At 34.0% G+C, this 18,704-nt stretch overlaps 1 protein-coding gene across 1 annotated transcript; it reads left to right on the top strand.

Annotated features, from left to right (window-relative positions):
• Window positions 1–153: 153 nt before the first annotated feature.
• Window positions 154–17,698, top strand: NELF-B (negative elongation factor B). The gene is made up of 11 exons (XM_069849630.1): window positions 154–503; window positions 1,108–1,206; window positions 1,634–1,822; window positions 4,921–5,103; window positions 6,603–6,776; window positions 6,927–7,025; window positions 9,719–9,940; window positions 11,661–11,811; window positions 15,003–15,184; window positions 15,452–15,649; window positions 17,404–17,698. The coding sequence occupies exons 1-11, from the start codon at window positions 384–386 to the stop codon at window positions 17,539–17,541; spliced, it is 1,755 nt and encodes a 584-aa protein (XP_069705731.1). The 5' UTR covers window positions 154–383; the 3' UTR covers window positions 17,542–17,698.
• The last annotated feature ends 1,006 nt before the right edge of the window (window positions 17,699–18,704 follow it).

Here is an 18,704-nt window from a genome sequence, read left to right as displayed (position 1 = left end):
AACAACGAAACATAATAATAGCGAAGAACGTATTTTTTCCTTTTGTGCGCATTCTGTATACACACACCGTAACTGTAACCCCTGATCAGGTGTTTAGTAAAAACAATGTAAATTTTACAACTTTCTTAATGTACTGTAATTAGCGTTGCAGTATCAAACAAGAACTTAAATACTTGTTGCCGCCCTCATCCTATGTTGGTATTACTGGGAATTGTAATAATGGCAGCTGTGTGTTGTGTTGGGGGGTGATGAGGTCGTTAATTAATACAATAATATTACATAATAAATTGCTATATTTTTAATAGTATAATACGCAATTAGTTATTCCTATGATTCTATAATACATTAGTTTTCTTGGAATAAGTGGTGTCATTTATTTTACCATGAGTAATATAAAAATGCCAGGAACTGGTCTGGAAGAAGTTGGTGTTCCAGGGCAGAGTTTTCTTAGAGATGCCCTTACTAGTTGTACAGATCCTTTGAAAGCGATTGAAGAGTTCCAGGTATGATATAATGGGCAGTAGATTTTTTAGTAGTTAGCAAGGGACCGCCGGTCTTTTATAAGGTATGTGACAAGGTTAGAGGGTTAGTTGAGGGGATAGCCCATCTAAGTGACGTGAGACCGAGGATCTTAAATCATTAAATCTTTTCACATATTCCTCGGCCTCACGTCACTTAGATATCCCCTCAACTAACCCATTCTAACCTTGTCACATTCCTCGGTCTACTGTATCTTAGCTATCCCACCAACTAATCCACTTCAACCTTGTCAGTCCACCACTGTGGAGTAACGGTTAACATTGGGCCTGGGTTCACATTCTGGTTGAGACAAGTTATCTGGTTGAGGTTTCTTCCGGTGTTTTTCCTCAACGCATGAAGAACACATGCTAGTTAACTTTCGGTGCTGGACCCTTGCTTTCTGCTCAATTTTAATAGTTTGTAAGTTACAGAATCCCAAAATCTCAGCTAAAGTAAATAATTACAATATGCACATAGGTATTTTATGTAAATTTGTGAAAAATTAATTATATATGTATATACGTGTAGCTTATTCTATGTATACACACATATAATTATACTTATTATCATCATTATCATTATTTGTAGATGGAGAATGGTGTTTTATTGCCTTCCCTTCGACCTATGTTGCCATTGCTAGACCTCCATGGTGTAAGAAGGCTAGACTTCCACACATCAGTTCTAGAGGTTTGTACTGGATACTCTTACGGTATATTAAATTTGCATCTGTATAATAGGTTAAGGGGGATTGCATATACGTAATTTTAAAATAACACTGCCAAATTGACAATAACACCTACATTTTGAAATTTTAAAACGCATTTGTCTTAAAAATAAAATCATTTTCACGGAACTGTAATAATAAGTTAGAAAAATACTCTTTAATTTTATTCATATTCAAAATGGCCAACTGCGTAACATTTTTTAAACAATTTGATGACAGTCAACTTGGTCCGTGAACCAAATTTCTATCGTAAAATTTGACCTTCGATTTGACGAGTATTACAAGTTACAAATGTTGATGAAATGAGAATAAGCTGTTAAGTGTTAGTCTTGATCGTGATTGGTGAAACTGGCTATGCATCATCTTTTCTAATTGCTCTTATGCTTTCAGGAACTCAGAGACAGACTTGTGCAACATATAAATGAGATTGGACAAAAGGAAGGAAAGGAGAGAGACCGCAAACTAAAGGAGCTGCTTGCAAAGAGTTTCCCTGTCGTTAGGGTGAAAGCATTGCGTCCAGTAGTTATGTGCATCCTTCGAAATACCCCACACATTGATGAAAAGTATTTGAAAGTTTTGGTAAGTTAATTACATTTTTTTATTTTATTTTGAAATGTTACAACAACTGACAAAAATTTTTGGAGCAAAATACTGATTTTGTAGCTTGTACAGTGCTTTCTTTTTACATTGTGTTCTTTTAAATAAAATTTTGAAATTGCTTAAAACAGGAATATGATTTATTTGATCGTGACATCTTTTCCCACTGTTAACACAGAAAAGATGAGAGATTTTTAAAAATATTTTTATTACTCTTTACTTTTAGCTCTGTGTCATACAGTCCTCTCCGTAGATTAAAAACTCAAAAAAGTTTCATATCCAAGGTTCAAGAATTAAAACAGAAAATCAACGTCCCGAATTTAAAAGAAAACTTACAAATTAAACCAAACCCTTTAACACTATTAAATATAGAGTATAATCTAAATTTAACACAAGAAATACTGAAATCAGAAGTAAACACTGAAATAATGAAACAATTGTCTTTAGAGACAATTAATATTAGGTACCCTCCACAAAACTGGCTTCATTTATACACCGACGGATCCTTGATCTCCAGGGAACAAGGTGCAGGTGCCAGTGCAGGTGTTACGTGCTGTCTCTTCTCACTTTTTAGATCTCTTGGATATGGAACAACAAGTTTTGATGGAGAAATCACTGCAATAAGTGAAAGTCTCAGGAATCCTCTCTGTCACATCAATAAATTTAAAAATGCAGTTATATTGTCAGACTCAAAAGCAGCTATTCTATCAATAGTCTCTAGACACACACCTTCATCTCAAATAGCAGAAATAAATAAAATGCTCTCTCAATTAATATCACTCAATAAAAGAATTATATTCCAATGGATACCATTCCATTGTGGAATCCTGGGAAATGAGAATGCGGATGCTTTAGCAAAGAAGGGCAGCACTGCTACTTACAGACCTGTTACTAAATCTTCGTATTCCTCTGTGAAAAGATTTATTAAATCTACATACTTAGACTTCAACAAACAAAATTTGATAACACAATCCCAAGGGAAAAAATGGAACTCTCTTCATCATAATCCACAGTTAATTCCCGATTTACCACGCAAATCGTCTATAGCTGCATTTAGATTGGCAACAGGCCATGACTGTTTGGCCAAGCATCTGCATAGAATTGGAATATATCAGTCTCCTAACTGCCCATTGTGCAACTCAAATCAAGAAATGGATTCAGAAGATCTCAAAATCTGTGCTTCAGTGGCTGGTCATGATAATATCTTTGAAAAATATTGGAGTGCAAGAGGTCAAATGACTTTATTGTCAAATGCCTGGCATTAGAAAACAACAACTTTTAGCTCTGTTAATGCCACATCCATCAACCTGCTCATGGGACACACATATTGCCACCATCTGATCCATCAGTCACAATTTTTAAGTGCTTGAAATACTGTTTCATATGTGATGTCAGCACAAGTCATACCAACTTATGAAGGGAAGTCTCTTCTTCTGACAGAGATTAATATATTTAACAAAATGCTACAAAGAATTACCCTGACTATTCAACTTATAGGATGAATTTGCGATATTGGCCAATAACTTTTCAGAACTGCCTTAAAATCAACCAAATAAGTTTTTCAATGTTACATTTGTTCAGATCAAATTTCTGCACATTTAAAGTACAAAACTAAAATTCTTTCAATTATTTATTATCAAATTACACTGCTCTCTTAAGGGGGGGACTCTACTGGAAAACATGAAAATTTTCCAAAACATTTTTATTGGCTATTTCACTTCTTTAGAATGTATATTTTCATAACCCGAATAAATTTAGTTCAATTCTGATTACAAATATGTTTTTTTTTTTAATTAAGGCTGTAAGGGGACGTGGCATTTAAAGAGCTGTCAAAATTATTTTTTCATCAAAGAATTCGTTTTTACAAATTTCTGATTACAAATCTAGTAACTTTATCTTCTAAAAGTTGGCTCCCTGAAGTTACTAGATTAATGTAGCAGAGGAGAATTTTAATTATTATAAATATTCATTTAGCTTTGAAATCCATTTTTTCATAAGTTTGTATTTCTTGATTCAACACAAACTTTTTTATGCCAAATATTAATCAATCTGGATTAAATTTTTACTGCAAGTGTTTATGAGGCAGCTGCATGTTTATATGCATTTATTTTGTGATAAATGCTGCTAGTTTATTTTATTAATATTCTTTATTCATGAAGTATAGGAAAAATAACATTTTTAAAATTTCAAAAAAATTTTTGAAAGTGAATAAATTAAATATTTCATAAAATGAATGCATAGAAATGTTCTCTATGTCTTGTGATTGTAACTAAAAAAAAAAAAAAAAGTCTCTTTTACTTAAAACTTGGGTTTGAAAATATTTCTAAAAAGAATAGAAAAATAAAAAATCAAAGGCAAAAAACATTTATATTTTGTTAGTTCTTTACATAGTAAACATGCTCTCAAAATTTAATTGAAAAATGATTAGGAAAAAAAGTTGTTCTTTTTTAGTGTAGTGTCCCCTTAAATTGACTGAGGATATTGGGAATTAAAGCAATGGCTTTCCCAAAATATGCTATGAAATGTTTCATATAAAACAATTTTTATCTTGGAAAGGAAGCAAAAACGAATAAAATTATATTAAACTTTTTTGTTTGAAATATTATAAGAAAAAAACCCCTGAAATTAATGACATTACTTACTGCTCGTTCTGTATATTTTCAACACTCAGGTTTAGCATGTGCAAAATCATGACAAATTTGAAATGTAGTTTTGCTCTTTCCTTTCATTTATCTGGGGACCACTGCTCCGATCTATGTCAGGATGCTTTCAGTTATGGCAGAGCATTTATAGACCACTGCTTGGAGTAGAAGTCGGTGTGCCAAATGCGGAACTTGCAGCACCAAGATCGAATCCTGGTTTGTACAAGTTACCTGCCTTGAGGTTTTTTCCTCAACCCTTCAAGTAATACAGAAATCTTTTATCAGATACAGAAAGCAATGGAAAACTACAGTTGTCAGGTCACTCTGATCAAGGCACTTAAAGAAGAAGAATATGTATTATACAAATCTAGCTTTCAGATAAGCACCCTGTAAAGCAGACTTGAATAATTTCAAGGGAAAAATGTATGTTTATTGTAGGTTCGAGATCGAGAACTTTATGGTGATACAGACACAGAAGTGAAGAGGCAGATCTGGAAGGATAACCAGTCCCTGTTTGGTGACGAGGTTTCACCACTTCTTAGTCAATATATCAAAGAAAAGGAGAATATTTTATTCGATCATCTGAATCTCACAAATCTGTTCTTCTCTCCTTCTCCTAAGGTAAGAACTGGGTATTCTGTTCGTTACATATGTGTAAATGTAATTGTTTAAAAAGTAACAATAATACAGTAGAACTTGGTTATAGCGACCTTGTTTTGTGCGACACCTCACCTATAACGTCAAATATTCTGTGGTCCCAACTAATTCCCCATAAGACATATGCTTTTCTATCTTGCTTAATATGACAGACGTATATGGTCTACCTCGTCATTTTCAACCTCAGTTTGGAATAAGATTTTCTAAGAACCAAAGTATTTTAAGAAATATTTTGTTGAAATCTGACCCTGACAAATTCTTTACTGTCCCCTTCTGTCATAGACCTTGGAATGCAGGTGGATTCCCCACCCCATTGTAACCTGCCCGAATTCATGTGGTATTAGGTCAGTTTCGACAGGAAGTTTTCACTAAGTGCACGCATTTTAATGCAGTATGGGCACTAAAAGAAGTCAGTGACACTTTAGAAGTCATTAGAATTATGAACATGTTCTATGAAGCTAGGAAGGGAGCAGTGAAATTGCAACTGAAATTGTGAACATAGAACGTAATTTAGAAAGTGTATATTGGGCAAGTACGAGACAACAGAGTAAAATGACTGATTACTTCACTTCTGAGTAAAGTAGTTTGGTGAGTACTGAACAAACTGTTTTAATACAGAATACTGTATAATTTCAAGGGAAAAATTGTTCCGGGGCCGGGTATCGATCCCGGGACCTCTGGTTGAACGTACCAGCGCTCTACCGCTGAGCTACCCGGGAACTCCACCCGAAACCGTCTCAACTTTTCCCTTTATATCCACACAACTCGCGTGGGCTGACGAAACGCCAGAGACCCACAACGAGTGCACACAATCTCTGTGTGACTTGGAATTGTGGTTTTCTGCTAACGAACACAGTAACGTATATATTATGCAAATCTAGTCTTTCAGGTGAAGCTCCCTGTAAAGCAGATTTGAATAATTTCAATTTCCCTTGAAATTATTCAAATCTGCTTTACAGGGAGCTTCACCTGAAAGACTAGATTTGCACAGAATACTGTATTTATAATTGTAGGCCTACGTGCATTTTATTATGTTCGTGGTAGGCTGAAAAGTCAATACATAAATCTAAAATAAGTCTAATTAAGTTTGTTATTTTTCATTTTCCACCGCAGTAGATTGATAATGTGAATCTTGGTTACTACTTACACTCGTTTATAACAACATAATTTTTAAGGTCCCTTGAATGTCGTTATAACCAAGTTCTACTGTAGTTGAAAAAAGTTTTACTGTAAAAGTATGAGTGAATACATATAGTAGAATTTTGTAGGGTTTAACGTGTAGATGTTAATTGGTGTTAAATAGATTATTTTCTCGACCATGGTCTTACCCAACACAAGTCATAAATCCGAGTTATGCCAGGGATCGAACTCTGGTCCACAGGATTTTAAGTCCAGTGCTGTAGCCACTAGACTGCCATGACGGCTGTTGTAGTTGATATAATTTCTGTTATTTTTATAAATAGGTTCGAAGGCAAGGAGAGGTAGTGCAAAAGCTTGCACACATGATAGGGACCAGCGTCAAGCTGTATGACATGGTGCTGCAGTTCCTGAGAACGCTCTTCCTCCGCACCCGCAACATTCACTACTGCACACTTAGGGCGGAGCTCCTCATGGCTCTGCATGACTTGGAAGTTCAGGTGAACTCTTCATTCTTGACTGGCATTATTTTGTGATCAATCTTTCACCATGTTTGTTGTGTTATTGTATCGCAGTTTTACTCCTGGTTGAGTGTTAGAGGAATAACACAATTACAATACTTTTTTATTTATGTTTTTTTTTTTCAACAGGATATTATATCAGTGGATCCGTGCCATAAATTTACCTGGTGCTTGGATGCTTGCATCAGAGAAAAGAATGTGGATATTAAAAGGTCGAGAGAGTTACAGGTTAGTAGTTTTAGAAAATAGCAATGGATCCAACGTTTTCTGTATATTATCACTGCGCCTCCAAAATCTGCTATGTGCATTTAAATAGACTTTTCAGGTGAGAGAAAAAAGTATTATCATTTTTAATTCCCCTCATTTTCAAAGCTACTTTTGATATAATTTCAATCATTACACGAAAAATGATGAAATTATACTGAATGTAACTTTGAAAATCAAGGGAATTAAAATTGATAATATTTTTTTCTTTCTCCTGAAAAAATCTGTTTTAATGCACATAGCAGATTTTGGAGGCGCAGTGATGTTATATTGACGTAAATAAGTTTTTGTTCTTCAGTTGATTTTTAAGTAAATCTAATCAAGGACAGCCATGGTACGGTCTCTATATAGGAAAATGCAACATACTATTATAGTTAACTACAAACGTCTTTATTTGTACAATTATATGCCTGTAATTTCTTATTTACTCCACCTAGAATCTAATCACGGATTTCATGGTTTCTTACATATTTTGTAGAATGCATATCTCGGTCCGCCTCTAATTTTTAATGGCACATTACAGCTGATTAACTGTTATGAAAGTAGACATATAAAGTGTATATAGGCCTAGTTTTAAACACATCTGTTTCGTGATAATTTTGCATATATTATATTATGTTTACTACCCTACCCAGAAATACTGATACTGTTTTTAACTTATCACGAGCTATTCAACACAATGTTTCACAAATCATTTTCTGTGAAGTCTGTTACATGTAAATGTAATGTATCCAGTGCTTTCATGGCAATTTTTTTCTTGGCCGTACATCCCACCCCTTGTTCTTCTCCTTTGAAGTAGGCCTACGTTTTACTCTCCTTGGAATATATCAGTCCCCTAACTGCCCATTGTGCAACTCAAACTAAAAAATGGATTCGGAACACCTCAAAATCTGTGCTTCAGTGGCTGACCATGATAATATCTTTGAAAAATATTGGAGTGCAAGAGGTCAAATGACTTTATTGTCAAATACCTGGCATTAGAAAATAACAACATATTTTACTCTCCTCTATGATAATTTTCATCCATTTTCTTCTTTATTATTTGTTGTATTGATTCAGTTTTCATTCATCAACTTATGATACTTTTCATTCATTTTTTTCTTTATTATTTGTTGTATTGGTTCAGTTTTCATTCATCAACTTATGATACTTTTCATTCATTTTCTTCTTTATTATTTGTTGTATTGGTTCAGTTTTCATTCATCAACTTATGATACTTTTCATTCATTTTCTTCTTTATTATTTGTTGTATTGATTCAGTTTTCATTCTTCAACTTATGATACTTTTCATTCATTTTCTTCTTTATTATTTGTTGTATTGATTCAGTTTTCATTCTTCAACTTATGATACTTTTCATTCATTTTCTTCTTTATTATTTGTTGTATTGATTCAGTTTTCATTCTTCAACTTATGATACTTTTCATTCATTTTCTTCTTTATTATTTGTTGTATTGGTTCAGTTTTCATTCATCAACTTATGATACTTTTCATTCATTTTTTTCTTTATTATTTGTTGTATTGGTTCAGTTTTCATTCATCAACTTATGATACTTTTCATTCATTTTCTTCTTTATTATTTGTTGTATTGATTCAGTTTTCATTCTTCAACTTATGATACTTTTCATTCATTTTCTTCTTTATTATTTGTTGTATTGATTCAGTTTTCATTCTTCAACATATAATACTTTTCATTCATTTTTTTCTTTATTATTTGTTGTATTGATTCAGTTTTCATTCTTCAACATATAATACTTTTCATTCATTTTTTTCTTTATTATTTGTTGTATTGATTCAGTTTTCATTCTTCAACATATAATACTTTTCATTATTTTCTTCTTTATTATTTGTTGTATTGATTCAGTTTTCATTCATCAACTTATGATACTTTTCATTCATTTTCTTCTTTATTATTTGTTGTATTGATTCAGTTTTCATTCTTCAACATATAATACTTTTCATTCATTTTTTTCTTTATTATTTGTTGTATTGATTCAGTTTTCATTCATCAACTTATGATACTTTTCATTCATTTTCTTCTTTATTATTTGTTGTATTGATTCAGTTTTCATTCTTCAACATATAATACTTTTCATTCATTTTCTTCTTTATTATTTGTTGTATTGATTCAGTTTTCATTCATCAACTTATGATACTTTTCATTCATTTTTTTCTTTATTATTTGTTGTATTGATTCAGTTTTCATTCTTCAACATATAATACTTTTCATTCATTTTTTTCTTTATTATTTGTTGTATTGATTTAGTTTTCATTCATCAACTTATGATACTTTTCATTCATTTACTTCTTTATTATTCGTTTTATTGATTCATAAGGAAATGCAGTTGTTTTTTATTTAATTTTGGAGCTTTTTTTGCTAACATATTTATTTAATCTGGCGGAGTTAAGGCCATCAGGCCTTCTCTACCACACCAGCAAAATGCAAATGAGCATATACAAAAAACAAATGCAGAGAGAAGAAGCAAATAAGAAATAGAAACAGAAGCACATAAACTTTTTTATTTCCTTGTATATTACAGAGTCCTGGAATCCATTGCATAACTATTTTTTTTTCCAAGCTTTTGAATTTGCTCAGCAATAGAGTGTATTTCTGAAAATAAATAAATAAGTTATAAGTGATCTGTTTAATCGTTTACAGGGTTTCTTAGATAGTATTAAAAGAGGACAAGAACAAGTGCTTGGTGATTTATCCATGACCTTGTGCGACCCCTATGCTATAAACTTCCTTGCTACGTCAGCAACAAAAATTCTTCAGCACTTGATTAACAATGAAGCGCTGCCACGAGACAACACAGTTCTTATACTGCTGCTGAGGATGCTGGCCCTCGGACTCAGTGCGTGGGTCATGATTGACTCTCAGGTAAGGCTTAAAAATGACTGGGCTTGCCCAACACCGGGAATCGAACCCGGGTCCACAGGATTGTAAGTCCGGCGCTCTGGCCAATAGACCACTGTGGAGACTGCGAAAATAAAAATATGTACAGTAGAACCCCGATTTTCCGTCACCCTATTAACTGATTGGTGGATTATCCAACTGTCTCTCGCTTTTTTTTTTTTTTTTCTTTTTGCTACAGAAAGATATGAAGTACTGCTTTACGTCATATTAGTACTTATTTTTTTCTAGAGTGTGTTATTACATGCCTTTACACTTACACAGTTTGGTTTATTCAACTTCTATATAAAATGTACTCCACAATGTCAAAGGAAAACGTGTTGTGCTAAGTATCGACAAAAATGCAAATAATTGAGCAGTTTGGAAAAAGAGAAACTGTGGTTCATCTCGCACCAGAATACGAGATTAGTGTTACAACTATGCGCGATTTAATAAAAAAAATCAAGGATAAAGTGTATTAAGTATGTAAATCTACAATATGAGACCTCTACTACTGCTATCTTTTTGCTGACAGCCATTGCAAAGAGTTCCCTTGCCCCTTGACAACCGGACTTGAATGAGTGAACTTCTGATCCACTATCTTGCATGTTAAATATAAGACCACAGAGAAAATTACGACAGTACAAGTATTATTCTCTTTATTTACGAAAATATTTTTTGTGCGAGATCGTGCGTATTTGTTTGCTTTCCACACAAAACCAATACGCGGTAAGTGTGAAATACCACATTCAGTATTCCTAACGTAACACACATAACAATTTCCCTCTTCTTACCGCTTAAGCGCCATATTCATTTTACTGCTTTAGGCTTTTAACATATTATTTTTAGGGACGTTTAACATAGTAATAATTATAAATTGGAAACTTACCAGTGCAATTTCACCTAAATTGCACTGTTAATTATAGTTTTTAAATATTTGCAAAAATTAAGTAAACTCTACAACACCACAAAAGCTACTGCATTTGTAATGCAAGTAACATTAAGGAAGCCGTGAAAAAATGAACAAGATTCCAGATGCCGATGTTATTACTGCAATATGTTATATAAATAATATTGTTAAAATATTAAAATGAAAAATAAATCATTACATAACCTTACCGTTTGTTTTAAGTTCGCATTTATAGACTGGGGGAAAAAAAAGACAGACATATATCATGGCCTGCTGGAATATAGTAAACACAGAAAACACTTTATAGCAACAATGTTGAAGATAGATATATTTGTTTTCCAAAGTTGCCGTGATTGAACAGAAACCAAGATGGAGATTTCATTGCAACTAATTAGAAATTCGTCTTTCAGGTATGTAATAAACGATCTTCGCACAAAATAATGTACGATACACGAGCGGTATGTTTGTTTTCATGTTCTCGGAAATTAAAAAAGCTCAATTACGTTTCACTTTTTCAATCTTTTCCTCGAACATGAAAACGTCAACATACTGCTTTTGTAACGCATATTACGATTATGATACGGATTATCCGATTTTTTCGATTAACCGTTCAGTCCACCCCTTTCATTACCACGGATAATAGAGGTTCTACTGTATATATAAATAACTTTATTGTTCGCAACTATAATTTCTGACAAGGAATTATTGTGAAACTCCTAAAACACATTGTGAAAAAATAAGTGCGCTGTCTTGTTTCCTTGCACATTTTGATATTCATTAACTCTTTTACGTGTGTAGGAATTTCGTGAACCTAAGTTGGACAGCCAAATAGTAACCAAGTTCTTGCCAGCTCTGATGTCTTTAATGGTGGACGATCAGGTTCGAATGTTGAATAGTAAATTGCCTCCTGATGAAAGAGAATCAGCCATCACCATTATTGAACATTCTGGTAAGTGGTTCCCCATTTTATTTAGTGTTCTAGAAGCATGATATTTCTTATACTTACATCATATATTATTAGTAGACATTGGATGTTTAGGAAAATGTCTATTTTATTTGAATGTTTATATTTAAAGGTTTTTAGTAAATGTGCACAAACATGAGAATTGAAGCATTCTGTTGAAGTTTGAGCTTGACTTTTTTTGCCATTTACACCTTTTTTACTTTAATATGTACTTTTTTTCCTCCCCTTTCTCTGACGATTTGGTTTTCTTATAGAAATACAAATTTTGACAAATGTGTATGTCTAATGCTCAATATTTAACAGTGAAGTCATTCTCCTTCTTGCTTCCCAATATTTAGATATAAGGTTCATAAAATTTTCCACAAATTCATAGATTTTTAGATGTTCCATGTCCATGGCATCTTCTTTATTGCACAATAGACCTCTAGCAGAGTCCAATATGCTGATTCAATGTAGATGTTTTGTAAGACAGTCATGACTAGTAATCAGTCTGAACATGGCCACAGTAGCTTTTCGTGGTAGATCAGGAATGGATTTTAAATCTTGTAGTACCAATATTTTGTTCCATCTTGAATTTTGAAGTTCACTTGGAGAATTAGTGTGGTAATTGCTGTTAATTTTTCTTTTGATAACTCGTTTTATGGAATCATAAGAAAAACTGTAGTTCTTCTTTACGTTTATTCTAGTTCCTTTCTTGGCCAACATATCATCTTTCTTTTTACCATATATTCCACAATAGCCTGGAATCCATTGGAGAACTAAGGTCTTATTTAAATTTTGAATCTGCCTTAACATACAATGGATTTCCTTAATTTTTTCTGATTTGGCAAAAGTTTGTACTAACTGCATGGATTGCAGCTTTGGAATCAGATAAGACAACTATATTTTTGCATTTCTGTAACCAAAGAAAAACATTTTGGAGAGCTGCATAGATAACTTCAAGTTTACCATCAAAATTTGTTGTACATTTGCCAACATTTTTATAAAATGAAAAATATGGACAAGTAGCACCTGTTCCAGTTTCTTCATCTGGATTCATTAGTGAGCCATCTGTGTAAATATGTAACCAATCATCCTGTGGTATCTTGTGTTAAAGTCTGATGGCGAAGTGCATCAACATTGATTAAAAACGCAGTAATCATAGATTACGAAACGACGGTTAAACAGTAGCCGTGGTTAAAATATAATTTATGTGCACCATTCATAATCACCGATTACTAAAACATGGCTAGCTGACACCTCATTTAACCAGAGTAAAGTCTATGATGGTACATTGTTTCTACAAAATGACTAAAGGAGAGCATCCATACCGCTGCAAAGATAATAGTCAACGTCTAAAAACGACTGCGCTCACTATGTTCTACATCGAAATGAACATATCCTACATTTTCGCGTTGCATTTGTTTGCCTTTGGGCGCTGTTATATTTGTGAGTTCCATTTCTTTGTTTTTCAGTACTGTTAGGTTAAAATCGTACAAAATGGAAAATTGAATCCAAAAATGAATATATTCCAATGTTAGGTTGAAGTATCGATAGACTTAATTACTAGATTTAAATGTATTATATAAAAAAGATGGAATATCCATAAAGGAAAAGGATGCAGAAGATTTGTAGGAATGTGTGTACGATCTTGGACCCCATTTACACCAGGGAATTGTGCATTATCCTAAGATCCATCCATAACCTCTCATTGTTCAGCCAGTGACATAGAGAAAGAGATAACGGTATTCGAGTATTCCCTCTTAAAATACAGAAAATAACAGTTACATAGAATCGTAATATAAGCAGTCGATCCGTAGAAGAAATATGACTGTTCTTGTGTTATTTCAAGTGATCCATTTGTAGATTTTGATAAACGAAATCCCTCCTGAAATTTTCTGTCACCTAATTCTTCATAAGAATTCTCTTTCCACTAAAGAACCTTCACGCTCACGCTCTATCCAAGTAATTCAAGTACTGTACAATAATAATCGTCTTCGAAATAATCACCTGTGGTTCTGGCCGCCATTTTGCTTTACTTGCTCTACTAATCGCTGGTTATCTTCTTCAACCGCTCATATTTGGCCGGTTAGAGATTACTGTGGTTAACCTCCTATTTAAGTCGTAACCGAGGTCGATCCACCGTAAAAATGCTTAATCAGGGATTAGGTGACAATTTTAACCGATGGTTACACTAACCGACGTCTATGCACGTGGGCATGAAGATTATGAAAGTGTTATTTGGTTTGTTGCTTGTCTGGTAACCGTCTGATGTAAGTTTATCATCGTAGCATTTAATCAGTCAATCTTCTTAATGTATCCAGCTGTTTGCTGACAACATAAAATCCACTATAGTCCACTGTAGTCTATTCAGTTTTTGTTTTTTACGAGAAATGAGGGGTATTTTGATCAGTGTTCGTTATAGATGGCTGTTGCTAGTAGCCAGAGTTGGAGTGTAGTCAATATATACTGCAGGGCTGTGTCTTCTGCAACTGGTACTGATGATTTTAATTTACTTCTTTGTGGTTTATGGATGGACAGTATAGAAGAATGTGTTCCAGATCTTCATCATGATTATTACACCACAGACAAGTAGGATTATCAGAAAGGTGAAATTGGTGTAGGTATAATTGAATCGGTCGGAGCTAAAAGGAATTAAGTCAAAATATGAAGTTTTGGGTTATGCAATAATCTGAACAATTGATGTCATGCGCATCGAACGGTGGAAGAAGGAACTCAGACTTTTAAATATTCTTTTGTCTTCTATAACATAAAAATATAATATTTGTGTTATTAGTGGAATAGTTTTTGCTTCTCCTGAAAAGTTGTCAAAAGTGACTTAATTCGTTTTAGCTCCGTCTGATTCAATTGTGTGACAATGTGACCTGTTCTGGCTCTTGTTAAAAATGTTTGAACATGTCTGGGCAAGTTTTTGTACATGTCCAGGTCATTTGGTTTCTTTTGTACAGACTAAAATTTTTCCTTTGTCAGAAGAGAGCCAGTTGTTGATCCATAGGTTTATAAAATGAGACTACTGAAGCAAAAGCATCGGATAGAGATATCACTTGAAGAGGTCTTGGTTGCAAATATGTTGCCTGTTTTGCAATATTATCGACTTTCTCGTTTCCAGGTATACCACAGTGAGTAGGTATCCATTGAAAAACATTTAAGACAAAGAAGGAATTGTTCTGTTGCAGGTCCTCCCCCAGATGCATGTCAAGCTTATGTCCAGGAAAGCAGTGTGGCCAGTATACTTGCCATGTATTATACTCTCCACACTGCCAGGCAGAAAGACAGGGTGGGGCTCATGCGAGTATTGGGCACGTTGGCAAATTGTAAGAACGACAGAGCATTTGAGGATCCGTTTCTTCATTCATTGGTAAGTGTCTCTGAAATGGAAAGAGAGAGTTTATATAATTATGCTCTATAGCAGGGCTGGGCAGCAAGAACGGATTCTACTCTCTCACGGGAAGCCATATGATTTCTCTTCACCCCCTTTCTTCCCCGCCGAACACCGGGCACTGTTGATTCAGTGACAGATGAATATTAAGCATCCCCGTTTAGAGACTGGTTCCGCTCCCGATGCCCAGCCCTGCTCTATAGCAAGAGATGTAGTGTAACAGGATTGTGTGTTCACTTGTTGCAGGTGTCTCTACTTATACACATGAATGAAGAATTTTCTGCAGAAGATTTCTGTACTGTAATTTTTGACGAGTTCTTCTTTGCGGGTTTGGCGCGAGATAATGTGCCAAAACACTTACTAAAATTATTGTGGTATATCTATCCAAAACTTCCAACAATGCGTTTGCAGACACTGGTCAAAGCCTTACAGCCAACTAGTCAGGTAACTCTTATTGTTTTATGTAGGACTTATCTGAAATCTTAAAGCGATGCAGAAATCCTCAAGTTGCTATTTTTAAAATGCTTTTTGTGATATTAAAGTTTAGGACCTGGAAGTTCAGACCCCAAAAAACTACTAAATATCAGTGATAAAGCTAAGGCATAAATACTGGGTAGGCTGAATAAATCTGCTTACCTTATATTTTTTTATACAGCAGATGTTTCTCGGCTTTTCTATAAAAATTTTTTGTGACACACACCCCACAAGAAGATGATGAGCAATCATTTTTACTCCCAAAAACACAATATAGGTATAACAATAGAACTTATTTGTCTCAGAGCACTCTGTTAGCCAAGGATATTTCTTACACCATGTTTTTTAAAATTTCTATTTTGTCTTGTTCCATCTACCATTTTAATATGTAAATGTGGTGTCGCGATCTCCTATCTTTGTAAACACATTTTGTTTCACGTGTCCAACTAAAGTTCAGTTATAAGCCCTTTTCTCTGCAATAGTTTTGTAAAAATATAGGCTATATATTTCTTTCCTTCCTTTCCCCTTTTTGTTCTCTTTTTCAGCCGATGAATTTATTAGCATAGCCTTTTTATTGTGAATTTTACTTAATATTCGCATTTCTTTTCTTTTTTTATTATTATTTTATTACATTCGATTTTGTTATATTCTACCTTCCGTTTTCCATATCAACCATTTGTACTAAATGAGTTGCTTTTACTATATTCCAATGTATTTTACTTTCTTTTTCTAGTATTGTATAATTTTCATGTTGTTTAGTGTCGATTTTATTATGCTATTATTATTATTATTATTATTATTATTATTATTATTATTTTGTAATATGTTAGTATTCTCTTCTTAAACTTTTTGTTACATTTTAACTGCTTGTATACTTTGTGACCTGGTAGAGTGTAAGAGAAGGCCCTATGGCCTTAACTCTGCCAGTATAAATAAATTATTATTATTATTATTAAAACGGTTTTTTTTGTAATTCTACAAATAATGATTTTGATGTTCTCTCAATATGAGCCATTTTACACAAAATTAATATGCAACATACACATGCATGTAATTTTGACTAAATTAACACTCAACAATGCAGAATACTAATATAGCGCAACATACTATTGTGAAGATGAAGCGAGTCGTGTTTCGTACCGAGATGTAGCGAATCGATATCTCCTCCCTGGACCCCCCTCAAACTTGCGTGTCAAGCTCGTAGCCATGCCTTTAGAGGCTTCTGCCACAAGTCTCGCACTGAACTCCCCATACTGGAAAATGACTGCCAACAGTGAACTTAATATATGGAAGGATTGGAGTGAAACCAAGTGTTACGAGACAACATTATTACGAATTTATAGATCTAATTTTACTAGGTATAATAACTCACTAGCTGCATCCATGGCTATTGGGTATGCTTTCTCCCTCTCCCTTCTGCATGATGGTGCATATTCCAATACACTCCTTACCCATTACCCATTTCAGCGAATGCTGACGATCACTGATATAGATAATGTGTAAGCGTATACTTATACCCCTTAGGCAAAAATACGCAAATGCGTGAACTTCCAGGCCCTATTAATGTGTAAAATCTGCCAGAGACTTAGGAACACGATGTATTGTGTGGAACTGAATTGTTGCAAAATGCGTAAAATGTAGAAAGAGAAAGTATGTCTCTTCATGATAGCACTGATTTTTTTTAGAATTTAAATGCACATCGATGTCTGGTTGTTTGATTTCAGCACAATGAAGCTGTTCACAGGCTGTACGACTCCCTTCAAGATAGGATCGGAAGTCAGCAGGATGCTCCACACGTCCCAACAAACATGGACCACTTGGACTCCCCGCTCATGAGTGTTCCCACACCGGCTCCATTGTGAATGTACATATAGTATTATGTATGCACTTTTTACCCTCTATGTGCCAATAATTCATACTGTCTTCATAGAATACCAAACATTCCAGACAAGTTTGTATTATTTCTTGATGTAGAGATCTGTATATATTGAAGCTTATAATTACAAGGATTTAAATACATATGACGTTTCGTATAAAATCTTCTTTTGTGCTTTAATGTGCAGGGTATCTGAAAAGAACCGCATCGCAGTAAAAATTATAGTACCATTAAACTGTCTTGAGTCGGCCATTTTGTAATCAGTATAAAATCACTCCATTTTTCTCGTCTATCACCCACCACATTATGCCACAGCCAGTAGCGGCTGGTGGTCAAAATAATGAGTGTGCTACAATCTCTATATCGGCCTACTGTATACACTTATATGTATTTATCTTAATTTGAGACTCGCCTAGTGACGAAATATGGAGTTCCTTCCTACTGCAGAACTTGTCAATTACCCTGGTGTTAAACGTTAAACCCCTCCATCTTAGACATCATACTCTTTTCTATTGACAGTACTGCAAGAGCAGTGAGACGATCCTGGGACATAGTGTTCCTTAAAAACCGTTTTTATGCGTTTCAAGCAAGAAAAACATCTTTCTGGCTCAGCAGTGGTCATTGCTGTTGTAACCAAAATATTTAACAACTTCGTTACTTCACGGAATGGATCCTGTAAATTGTTGGAGACTATGTTTTGTAACAATTGAACAGACATCTATATTTTGGAAGTCGGGTTATCTGTAGAGAACTCCAAGTTGTGTCTTTAACACTCTTTTGTTCAGTATAGTATAGCTGTTGACAGCAACTTCAAGTTCGAGTTCACGAAAATTATACGAAAAATTCTAAAAAATTTTGCTGTTTAACAATCTTGTTGCGTCTAGGTAGCTGGAAACGGTGAATACCTTCCTGAATTATACAGTCACATACTTCCTTGGCTTCAATTTTCCGTGATTCCATTTTCCGTCGCTTGCTAGCTGATTCAGGAGGAACCTCATAGGCTTACAGGTAAATGGCAGCAGCAGTCTGATATTTGAATTACCAAATACATTGTAAGTAATTCCGAGTTCTTCCACAAACAAGCATTCTTTCTTTACGCTTTACTTTTGCAATCTCCAAGCTGTGTTGTGCTGAAGCTGACTACAGCAC

The sequence above is a fragment of the Periplaneta americana genome, chromosome 16 (assembly GCF_040183065.1).
Source record: "Periplaneta americana isolate PAMFEO1 chromosome 16, P.americana_PAMFEO1_priV1, whole genome shotgun sequence".
In the NCBI taxonomy this organism is placed as follows: Eukaryota; Metazoa; Arthropoda; class Insecta; order Blattodea; family Blattidae; genus Periplaneta; species Periplaneta americana.
The sequence above is the reverse complement of the archived record's forward strand: the minus strand, read 5'-3'. Positions and strand labels throughout refer to the sequence as shown.